This window comes from Ixodes scapularis, unplaced genomic scaffold (assembly GCF_016920785.2).
Source record: "Ixodes scapularis isolate PalLabHiFi unplaced genomic scaffold, ASM1692078v2 PGA_scaffold13__105_contigs__length_92229423, whole genome shotgun sequence".
In the NCBI taxonomy this organism is placed as follows: Eukaryota; Metazoa; Arthropoda; class Arachnida; order Ixodida; family Ixodidae; genus Ixodes; species Ixodes scapularis.
Window position 1 is genome coordinate 44201920 of NW_024609839.1, and position 12374 is coordinate 44214293.

The following is a 12374-nucleotide window of genomic DNA, read 5'->3' on the forward strand; positions in this document are numbered from 1 at the left end:
ATGAAGTTTGGTTGGTTTTCCTCTATGTACCACTGACTCAACTTCATATCTGCATACAACATACTCCTTTTACAACAGACCGAAATCTTGATCAAAATTAAGGTCTGTTATAATGAGCTTAGACTGTATTGTGCAACACTGGTATAGCCTGTTCTATACAGCCGTTACCCGGAACACTCTTTTGCATCAATGGAGGGCACTGCATATTTTGCTAAAGGTCTATCCTGTTCTCATGTTCTTCACTGAGCACGTCAATATACTCGTCATAATCTATTCATGCAGAAACTTCGGGTTGTAAGAGATTTCTGAATTGGACCAGCGTGCCTGTATGGATGCCCAAGAAGCATGGTGTGTGGACCAGGTTGCCTGGGTAACATTCACAACAAAAATTGAGCACATGCTCAAACCTAGTGCCTAAGGTTGAAGCAAGTAAGGAAGGCAAAGAACAGAATACAGGGGAAGAGAAGTGACAGAGCCAAAACAACAGTACTACTTGTTTGCATTTGTTATTCGCAGACAAGTCGCCAGATGGCACTTGCTCACGAGAGGGTCTGTTAACATTAGGACTGACGACTGATGTACAGTCACAAATCTTTTCAGTTTAGTACAGATCGTCACTGCAGCTTAGTCAAGATTGCCATTGCCAGAGTCCTGAAATGAGTGAAATTTGTGTTTTTGAACCATGCAGGGAAGAGCAGCGGACCTTCAGTATGTGGAATCGGCCGCACGATCAATCGCGGAGAAAGCGCAGAGTCCCAAAATTGTCGTCGAGAAGAGTACTGTGCCCGTGAAGGCCGCCGAGAGCATCAGCCGTATTCTCAAGGCAAACATCATGCAGGGTGTCAAGTTCCAGGTGAGCCAAAGTTGTCGCTACCGTCTTGAAAGTGCCGTATAGAACCCTTACATTACCTGTATATCCATCTACTATATCTAGCCACTGTGGGGCTCATATGGGGCTCTACCCTTTGTGGTGGCACCTTCAGAAGTACAGCAGAGGCTAGATATGGCTCCCATATGTGGTGCTTATCTATCCTTACAGTGGCTGGATATGCTGGATGGGGCTGTGAGATGAACTTTAAATTTTTCTCTTTAAGGAAAACACTACCTTAAATTGCACCTTTTTTTTTTTTTTTCCAAAACATGCATATTCAGAACTGCAGAGTTTTGGCATGGTATGGATAACAAGGAACACTCTCACGAAGTCTTGTCCATGTGCACTGACAAACGATGTCAAAAATATTTATTCTTTTATGTTGGTGAGGTGTGCTGCACTACGTAACACTCGTCATTTACGGGTGAAAATAGCAGAAAGCAATGTCAGTACCTATATCGGAAGAAGTTTGAGGAAGAATTCACCTACACTGCTGGAAAGAATTTCTGACATTTAAGACGCAAAAAGAAATTTTTAAAACGTCAACTTGAAGCTTCAAGTGCATTTATCTCAGCTTCACTTTTTGGGAGCAAAACCCACTTTAATAAAACTCTTGTTTCAGTATAAAACTACCGAGAGACTTAATATTTGTGGATTATATGCCGAAATTTTATCAACCGGTTACTATGAACTTAGATTTTGCATTTTCGTGTCACTTTATAATGAAAAATTGTAATTTGCAAAACTTTGCAAATGTAAAAAAAAAAAAAAAAATTTCATAATTTTTTTTTTACCTTGGAAAATTTTATCAATCGGTTACTATGAACTTAGATTTTGCATTTTCATGTTACTTTATGATGAAAAATTGTAATTTGCAAAACTTGACAAATGTAAAAAAAAAAAAAAAAGAATTTCATAATTTTTTTTTACCTCGAAAAATTTTATCAGCCGGTTACTATGAACTTAGATTTTGCATTTTCATGTTACTTTATAATGAAAAATTGTAATTTGCAAAACTTGGCAAATGTAAAAAACAGAAGAATTTCATAAATTTTTTTTACCTCGAAAATGCATATTTTCTGAAATTTCTTTTCATAGTAACCGCCAATAAGTATTCCAGTATGCATTCCACTAGAAGAATATGTAGTGATCAACACCATTTCTCGACAAAAAATTCATTGAGCAGACTTCATGCAAGCTTGGGGGGTATAGAACCTCATAAAATTAGTTCACAGGGCTGAAACTTTGCATGCCCTCCTTCTATATGGCTACAAACACCATCTGCAAATTTCACGTTGATTGAATGAGCGGTTCAGAAGTAGACATGCCCAGGTAGTGTCCCCCCCTTAAGTGTGATATGCTAGTTGCATATGCAGTACATAATGTGATACTTTTTTTAAAAAGTTAGACCTTTCCGAGTGTTAAACCAACATGCTCTCCTATGTTTCAAAATAAAACATCCTATGCTTTATAGAACTAAAATCTTAAAATGCATACAGGACATCATGTTTTTGAGACTCTCAGTTTTTATTATGTTCACTTGTGACCATTCTGCTTTAACGGAAGTGCACCATGTTGCAGAGAAGCACAATCCCCAATTAGGCAATAAAACTAAAAAGGGCTACTCTTTCCTCAAACTCCAGTTTGACGACTAAAATTCCATTCTTATCTTGCAAACTTTCCTCAACATGGAGCCGCAAGCCGAGAGATGCTAACACGGGACATTCCGACGATGCTCAGGGGAACAATTTTCACTACGTAGGTACTCTCCAACCCGGAGTTTCTGGCCGAGGGATCGGCAGTGGCGGACCTGCTTCATCCCGATCGGATCCTGATCGGCGGAGAGCAGACGCCGGAGGGCCTCGCAGCCATCGAAGAGCTCTGCTCCGTCTACAGGCACTGGATCCCCGACGAGAAGATCATCACGATGAACACTTGGTCCTCAGAACTCTCTAAACTGGTATGTATGCATGCGCACGTCTGCTTCTGTGATGCTTTGCGGAGGTCTCGTTTAAACCTGACCTACACTTGGCCCCTTCTGCATTTGCAAATCTTTCTCCTCTTGCACATTCTCTCCCCTCAACATCTCCTAGGTAAGAAGGCTGTAGTACTGGCCTTGTTAATTGGCTTTGAACGTTATTAGACCAGTTGGAGAAATTCTGCAAAAGATTAAATCAAGGCCGGATTTTGATGGCTTATAAAACTCCCATAATCTGAGGCGGGCAGCCCGTGCTTTTAGGGTATGCGTAGCTGTTCCGTCGAGACTAAAGTGCTTCAGCTTGTAACCCTAAGAGGACTGACAAAGCACAATTGGATCGCTTTAAATCCAGTTAATTATATACGGTCGAACCCGGATATATCACATTCAAAAGGGATCGTAGAAAAGTTTGATATATCAATGATTTCATATACAAAAATATGTTAAATTAAGCTCAAGTTGAAATTTCCTGGTATCTCTGCTAATACGGAAGGTCGCGACAAACAGGGGCGTACCATGGAGCATCCAAGAGCCGCTAAATACAGTAGAGCGCAGTTGTAGTTGGCGGAGACAGCAAACAACTCCACGCTTACATGCGCGCCTGGCCGAGACCTTCACACAGCAGAAGCGACGAAACACAAAAATAATTTTAAAAAATGAGAAAAAAAGGAAAAGTGAGACTATAAAAAATCTTTTGATCTATAGAAAAAGGTTAAGCAGGCAACAAAAAAAGAAAGCTCACTAACTTCAGGCAGCAAGAAGAGATAGAAAAAAAAAAAATGGGCAAAGCAATATTGGCAAAGGAAAAGGTTAACAAAGATAAAGCGTTCAAAGCGCAATTGCACAACCGTTGTTGTCGACACACTCGACAGCGATGTTCGGGGAAGGGACGCAGGCTACCGTTCCAACAGCAAACACTCCCTGCTCTCCCTACACCGCACGCCCTTCCCTTTGTTTTGCTAATCCTCCACTTTTTTTTTTTTTTTACGGCCCATTGTCTCTCCTTTTTCACAACTGCTTTTTTGCCGCGTATGCGTGTATGCTGGCTTGGTGGTCTGCCAGCCACGCAACGCAAGGGACATGCTCGCCAAGGGCGCAATGGGATCGTGGGAAAAGCAACGGGCAGGGCCGCAGGGCTTTGTTCTCTATATCGAATGTCCCCGCCATGGGAATTGGAAACAGAAAGACAACGCTCCTGTATTACTGTTACATGTGATTTTGAAGGGTATTTGTGGACTGTTTGATATAAACAATTCGATACCAGAGTGTGATATAACCGGGCTCGACTGTAACGGGACTTTTACTTTGTCCATCTTCAGCGTCTAATTCAGTATTAGGCATGGACTGAAATAGATTTCTTGAAAATGACTTGTTCATAATATGTCAGCTACCAACCGGAGAGGAAGACAGAGTAATATCTCTTAGCACTCAATTCTGATGCTTGGTACCCTGATGATCAGATAAAAGGTCACTTTCAAAGTCAAGATAGAAATATATTTTTCACAATTTTTTACTTTTGGTTTTTTTCTTGTGTCGGTATATGAGGTGCAGTGGTACATTTGATTACAGAAAAGAAATGTTTGTATTGTTCCCAATTTGCTTATAAAACTTGAGGTATACTGAAAAGTTTTTTTTTTTTGGTCTTTTTTCTTAATTTGAATTAGCTGATCCGAAATACGTAAGTAACCTGACGCTCAAATGTCTCGAGGTTTTTCAACAATCCTGCAACTATATTTAGGATTAGCAATCTGTAGTAACTGTCTGAAATGTCTGCTCCAAGATACTATGTACTATAATAAAGTAACTCATCTATTCTTTAACCTTCATACCTGCTGTGCTTTGTTTAATGAATCATTCAAAGAGAGATGTTGGCATGATGTAACAGGAAATTTGTTGCATATATGCCCCATAATTGTTATAGACAAAGTCAATAAAAGAAAATAGTCTAGTTTTGTTCTGCCTAAAAAATGGTGCCTAGTGCGAAAGTTTTGGCAGGAGTTAATATAATCATAGTTGAAACAGTTTATTTCTGTTCGATGTGGGTACATTCTGACAACCTTTTGCACTTGCAGCTTGCACTTGCAAATGTGTGGTTTGGTTTTTATAATGTACTTGTTATAAACTCTTCCTTTATTTTAATTTTAATGACAGTGATCAAAGCTCAAAAGCAGATGCAGATGTTTGTACATGTGTCTTTGCCCTTCGCAACTGCTTGCATCATGCTAGTCAAAGGCCTCGCCAACTATTAATATGCTGGCGGTTAATTCAAAGTATTGATTCATTGATTGATTGACTAAGCTGTTTGCCACATCATTAACTGGCCCATCCTTCCGTCCTGCAGGCAGCCAATGCATTCCTAGCCCAACGAATCTCTAGCATCAATGCCGTGTCTGCCATCTGTGAGCTGACCGGTGCAGACGTGTCGGAAGTGGCACACGCCATCGGCAGTGACAGCAGGATAGGCCCCAAGTTTTTGCAGGCCAGCATTGGTGAGTAGGCACCTTCACGAGCATTGTCGGGACATCGACCAGACTTTGCCCAAAAATAATTGTAAAAAAAATTCCCAAAATACTGCATGTATTTTGTAAGAGACACACAAAGTAAGTGCAATGGAGTCACAACAGGTTTGGAAACCATTCTTCGAACAGTCTGGTAATAAAAGGCTTGTGCTAAACTGTAGGATTTAATGGGGTTAAGATCATCTGCCTTTGAGGCTTTCTTTAAAAATGGGAGAAAATAGTGTGACTTAAAGGAAAGCAAAGTAAATGGTTGAGCACTTGTTTTCAATATTTGTGTTCTTGGTAGTTTGTTTTTGCTGCCCTGTGTTTCACAGTAATAACACCAACAGTAATTAGCTTGTTTTAGGAGCATCTTATTTTTTTTCCCCTGCTCCTTTTTCTTGGAAGGCTTTGGAGGAAGCTGCTTCCAGAAGGACGTGCTCAACCTGGTCTACTTGTGCGAGTGCCTCAAGCTCCCGGAAGTGGCCAACTACTGGTACCAGGTGACCGACTCAATTCACTCGTTCAGTTACAGACTCATTTGCATGGTGTAATGTTAGAGGCAGCATTGAAAGCATTACCTGTTTGTTGGCTTGGTGTTTGTGAGAAAAAATGGTGCCAGGAAAAGGGAGGAGGAAGATGGGCTGCCGAGCTATGTCATGCCATTCGGCTGCTAGCTCTGTTCATTTTGGCGTCATTTACCTCATGCACAACCTTTATGGTTATAAGCTACATGTAAACAAAACATGGGCAGAAATTTTCAGAAAATGAAGCTGTGCTTTTCTTTTCCAGAGAAGCACTCTAATCTGCAATTAATTGATTAATTAGACTTATTCATTGGGTTGTGGAGTTTGCATCAGAGGTGGTGCTTCATTCAGATTGCATCAAATGAATCCGGCAGGATTAAGTTATTAAATTAGGCTAACTATAATTCAGCTTATTGAGTGATTGAGCCGATTGATTTCATCTGATTTGGCTCATCACTTCTCGGCAGGCCATCGCTAGCTGGGAGTGTAGCACGATGGAACATCCGGCGAATGCTAGACTCAGGAGGGGGAACTGAATATTTTGCGCGCGGTTCTTCTTTGTCGTTTTCTTTGGTAGGTGGTGGAGATGAACGACTTTCAGCGAACCCGGTTTGCTCAACGCATCATCGAGCGTCTCTTCAACACTGTCGCAGGCAAAAAGATAGCCGTTCTCGGATTTGCCTTCAAGAAGAACACTGGCGACACTAGGTATGTCTGGTCCATGACTGTGTTCAGAGACTTCTAAGGAAACCGAGGCACAAGTCCTTTTGACTATCAGCTGACCTAGAATTCTTTTGCCTCTCATTCTCGCCGAGTATTGCAATATTTTTTTTTTTATGGTGTTTCGGTGCATTATGTAACTAGCCAGAATCGGGGTTCTCCCCACAATTGGCGGCAGTGGCTTTGCCACCCACCGTTCCGACTGACCGCCCACCACTCGGCTATGCCGCGGGATGACAACGCAATTTTGCCTGCGCACATGGCTGCGGACCGTCATCTCAGCAGGTCCGCGCACCGCTGCGTTATCGTGCGTTATTGCGTCACCGACTGTCGCCACTGCTTCAAACAAAAAGCACAAACACGCAACGTGTTGGCTTTTTTTTTTTCTCTTTCGGCGGCATGCCGCCAGCAGTGCCAGTGGGGAGGGGGAGGGGAGAGGAGGAGGAGCAGGAGGGACAAAATAAACAGACGCAACGAACGTGTGCCTTCTTTCTGCCGGCCACTCGTGCCGTGGCTTGCTTTTTCTTCGCCTCTTCGCTCGCTCCCCGCCTTTTGCTTTATCACCGCGGCGTGATGCCACGAGAAGGCCGCAAAGTTAGAGTTAGAGAGCAGGTCACATTGTGCCGCATAGTCTATTTTGACTTTTGGAGTTGATTTTTTGCAGTGGCTGCAAAAAGAAAGGCAACGCAGGCATTTTTGTAATCCTTTCTTCCTTCGAAAGTGTTGGCAAAAGACCGCAACTACACGGACTAACAAATACCCCCTGCAGCAGCGGGTCTGAACGCCAGAGGTCGGCCTTTTAGGTCGCCCTCACTCACCCTCACCCTCACAGCCACACTCACCTAAGCCCCTCACTCACCCTCACCCTCACAGCTACACTCACCTTCAGCCCCTCACTCACCCTCATCCTCACAGTCACACTCACCTTCAGCCCTTCACTCACCCTCACTGAACCTCACGGCCCTCACGCACTCACCGCCCTCACGCCCCTCACTCAGTCATGGCCCTCACGCCACTCACCGCCCTCACGGCCCTCACCGCCCTCACGGCCCTCACGCCACTCACCGCCTTCACGCCACTCACCGCCTTCACGCCACTCACCGCCTTCACGCCACTCACCGCCCTCACGCCACTCACCGCCCTCACGCCACTCACCGCCCTCACGCCACTCACCGCCCTCACGCCACTCACCGCCTTCACGCGCCTCACCGCCCTTGTGGCCCTCACACCCCTCACGCACTGATGGCCCTCACGCCACTCAGGCCAGCTTCAGATGGGGCAAATTCGCCCAGAAACTTTACGTCGCAACACCAGCAACACGGGCCGGCCGCGATCACACGCGGCAACCAATTGCTGCAATTTGCCATCGTCATCATAAATTTTTATTTTCTTGCACTATTTAGACACAATTACGCGTTATAAACGTGTTTTTATGCATTTAAATCTCGTTAAGAATACTAATGCACCTTTCTGCAACATTTTATTTCCAAAAAAATGATTGATTTCAAACCAGAACCAAATCTTTCGATGTCATCATCACCGGCACGAGGTATCACGTGAAAATTTTGCGTCCCTGATTGGATGCAGCCGCTTCAAACGCATTCGAATTGCTCCGGGTTACTTGCTTATTTCGAGCCAGACCCGATCTCAGCAATTCGTGTCGATCTAGGGAAAACTAGAGAACAACCCGCCATTAACACCAAAATTGCTGAGAAAGATGCTCGATCTGAAGGGGGCCTCACGCACTCACCGCACTCACGCACTCATGGCCCTCACACACCTCATGCGCTCACCGCCCTCACGGCCCTCATGGCCCTCACGCCTCTCATGCCACTCACTGCCCTCACGCACTCATGGCCCTCACACCCCTCAAGCACTCACCGCCCTCACACCACTCACACACTCACGGCCCTCACGCCACTCACCGCCCTCATACCCCTTACCGCCCTCACCGCCCTCATGGCCCTCACGGCCCTCAGGGCCCTCACCGCCCTCACGGCCCTCACCGCCCTCACGAACCTCACGAACCTCACGAACCTCACCGCCCTAACGGCCCTCACGGCCCTCACCGCCCTCACCGCCCTCACGGCCCTCACCGCCCTCACCGCCCTCAGAGCACTCACGACCCTCACTCACCCTCACACTCATGAATTTTCCTGGTTCAGAAACTCACTCACCCTCACCTCACCTGTGAAGATGAGGGTGAGTGAGGGTGAGTGGGGGCCCTCATGAGTGAGGTTTGCCGAGGTATGCTGAACGCAGTGGATGACGCCTCGGTGGTGCCCACGTCAAAGCAACTCGAGCCTTCGAAAATGCCAGATGAGCTGACTCCGAGCGAAGAGACTGCACGCAGCGTGCAGAATACCGGCAAAGACAAGTGCAAGCACGCATCAGCCTTCTACAAATCATGGCTTCGCAATTTTCCCTGGCTTGTTTGCGATGAGCGCAGAGGTGGGATGTTCTGCAAGCTTTGTGTAGAATACGACGAGAGATTGTTTACGATGAGCTCCGTGTAGAATGAAAAGCTGTGCAAGAGGATTAAATTAGAAAGTGTTTGGAAGCATGAAGACTGTCAGTGAATGCTACGTATTGTAGCCAGAGGTTGATCCATGAAATGTTAACCCGCCTTTCAAGCATAACTGAAGCTGAGATCCTGCAGGATGTTCAGCAGAGTGAGAATTATGCTCTCATGTTTGATGAGACGACTGGCTGCACAGATGTAGAGCTATTTGTCATCCACTGCAGGTACATTTTTGGTGGGAATTTAAGTCAAGTTTCTTTCAATTATTGATGTGCTGAAGAGTGGTGATCCAAAGCTGGGCGAAGGAACTGTACTGGCACTCAATGCTGTGAACATTGCCTAGCCTTTGATAAGCTATGTGGTATTGGCACAGATGGAGCTCCTGTTATGATGAGCAAAAAAGGAGGAGCTGTAAAGCTACCCTGATACCTGTCAGGCTCTAGGAATTCATTGTGTAGCCCACAAGCTAAACCTGGCAGCTAACAAAGCTGCAGGAGCAGTTCCCTATGTCAAGAAATTTAAGGATCTGCTTCAACAGCTATACAACTTCTATGCATCTAGTCCTGTTCGCGCGGCAAGTTTGAGAGCCGTGCAAAACATTCTGGATGCTCATCATGCTGGAGGCAAGATTATTGAGCCAGTCACACGCGCTGGCTTGGTGCAGCGGGATCCTGCACAGCTGGGCAGAACAATCTTGCAGCCATCACTGTTGGCCTTTCTCACAAAGCAGAGGAGTGCAGCGATGTAAGGGCAGCAGGAGTGCTCAAGTTTGTTATAGATGTGAAGTTCATCGGTGCACTACTAATGATGAGTGAAGTGCTCCCCAACGTCGAGCAGCTGTCCAAGTCTTTTCAGTTGAGATCTTTGCACATGGACCTTGTGCAAGGGATAAGGTCAACACTGAAGACACTGGACATGCAGAAGGATTCACAGACAATGGTTCAAGACTTTTCTTTCTCCCAAGGCATCTCACTTACAGTGGCCAAGGAGTCGGAGCAGGGGCTAGAAGCCACAAATATAACATTTATTATGAAGCTAATAAAAAACATCAAAGACAGATTTGAGGACCACCCAACTTTGACTTTTTTCCACACTTTTTGCCAGAGGACTATGAAAGCATCATGGCTGGCAACGGGGCTGAAATGTTCAACGCACTCACAACACTGTGTCCCATGTTAGGCAAGGCGTACAATCCAGATATATTGGGAGAGTAGAAGGGCTTTGCCCACCTTATTCTCGAGTCTGAAAAACTGCAGAAACTGGCAGCAACCGAGTTTTTGCTGTGTGTAGCTACAGACATTAAGGACCTGTACCCTACTGTGGTGCACATTGCAGGTGTATACCAATTGTTCTGCCATCGCAAACAGCAGATTGTGAAAGAAACTTTTCTGCTGTCAAGCTGATCGAATTTCAGCTAAGGAATTGGCTGAAGGAAGAGTCACTTGATTGCCTGGTACGCCTTGCATGTGAGGGACTTAGCATGAGAGACTTTTTATATGACAAGGTGATGGAGAAATGGGTGAAGCTCAAGAGCAGGAGGTTAAAACTGTAGGCACTTTTGCTATTTTGTTACTGGAATAAAGTGCCCGAGTGAACCTGACCAACGGAAGGCTTGCTGTACATTTATGCCTTTTAATGCAATTTTATAAAACATTGCAATTAAAACCCCTCCCCCCCTTCCCCGACCGCTCGCAGGGGGGTGATGTCCACCCCTAAAAGAATTCCTGGGGAGAACCCTGAGTCAGATTATAATATTTACCTTGTTAACCTGTAAACATTCCAGTGGAAACTAAAGGGAAGAGAGAACCCTGCATTTCATTGGAACACAGTGTCCTATTTCAAGGTGTTAACTAACCAAGCTTAATACTTATAACGTTAATTTTCTGCAAGGCAGAAGCTCTTTTTGGTTTTCCCCTTCTCAGGCTGTTAGGGTAGCGAGGGAGGGTTTATGTCAGTCTGAGAGTGAGGCTCTTGTTTGAAATGTCGCTAAAATTTGTCGCAGGTTGTGGCAGATCCGACTGTCGTGTTTGGTGAGCCGCAAAAATAGATGACTGCATGTAGCAAGCTCAGATTTTCATGAAAAGTGCATTTTAGCTGTGTAGTTCACTTGAAATTTAAAAATAAAACCCTGTTCCCGTAAAAAAAAAAAAAAAAAAAAAAAAAAGTTCGAATTACATTTTTGAAAATTTGAGCAACGGGCACCGAAGCAGGCGATTTTGTTGTGCCGGGGATCGTGTTTGGTGCTTCCGTTGAGAGGTGGTACAGCAGGCCATTGAAAGCAGCTATGCTTTTGTGGCAGGCTTACACAGTAGTGTTTGCCTTCATTTTTTTTGTTTGGGTGCTAACACCGCGGTACATGATTAATTTTGAGGGAGGTTAGGTTACGAAAAGATTATTTTCAATCTGATTGATGCCCATTGTCATGGCGTCCCCCAATTGCAACATGTTGCGCCACCTGTTGATAGGAGCAGCAAACTCAGATTGGTGCAACTCAGTCATCTGTGTCAGCAGCCGCCATTGAAATTCCTAAGGATGATGTTCTTATTGTCCACAGGAACGTAGCCATGCCTAGAAATTTCACGCGGTAAATGCACCACGAAATTATAAATTTTATGAAAATTTCAGCTTGCTATGCATGGGCACCAATTTTTATGGTTTGTTTTAAGGCGAGCCTCGGGATCAAAATCGCCTCATAAAAGAGGAAGGAGGCATTGCCCCCCCATTGCTACTAACTTGTGAACATTCTTACATTGCACACCCGAAAAAGCATAACTGTTGCAACTGCTATTGGCCATTTTCCTCAAACAATGTTTCATAAATATACATTGGTCATGTTTCCTTCTTCTTTGGTTTTGAGCAGTCCTAGGTGAGTGTTGTTCTTTTTTTTTTTTTATTCTATATAAGTGGTTTTAGTTTGTTTGCGCAAATTATGTTTTGTCCTGCTATCAACACTGCACATCTCTAGCTTCCCTAAGTCGACAAAGCCACTTTCTTTAGAGGGGGGGCTCGACATCTCCGAAATCCTCAAGGTTAGGTTGGTTTCAGGTTGACATTAATTGCCACATTTGAATGAAAACATATTAATGCACCGCGTTCGCATATTCACGCACATATCCATGGAAAACAAATTAAAACAATGGTTCAGTAAAATAACAGTGAGAAGCTTGCACTGACAACTCATACAATGATTGGATAACCACTGAAATCAGCCGCACCATGTGTTCTTTATTTTTTCTTTCCTATACCAACTGTTACATGT

The 12374-nt window shown here is 44.5% G+C and overlaps 1 protein-coding gene across 1 annotated transcript in view; it reads left to right on the top strand.

The window, feature by feature from the left end:
- LOC115312009 (UDP-glucose 6-dehydrogenase) overlaps nucleotides 1-12374 on the top strand; it is a 41269-nt gene that overhangs the window by 21210 nt on the left and 7685 nt on the right. Inside the window, exons 4-8 of the mRNA XM_029970877.3 lie at nucleotides 689-853; nucleotides 2634-2831; nucleotides 5191-5338; nucleotides 5756-5850; nucleotides 6452-6582. Of these exons, the coding sequence (XP_029826737.1) occupies nucleotides 689-853; nucleotides 2634-2831; nucleotides 5191-5338; nucleotides 5756-5850; nucleotides 6452-6582 (737 nt within the window). The remainder of the gene's footprint in view (nucleotides 1-688; nucleotides 854-2633; nucleotides 2832-5190; nucleotides 5339-5755; nucleotides 5851-6451; nucleotides 6583-12374) is intronic.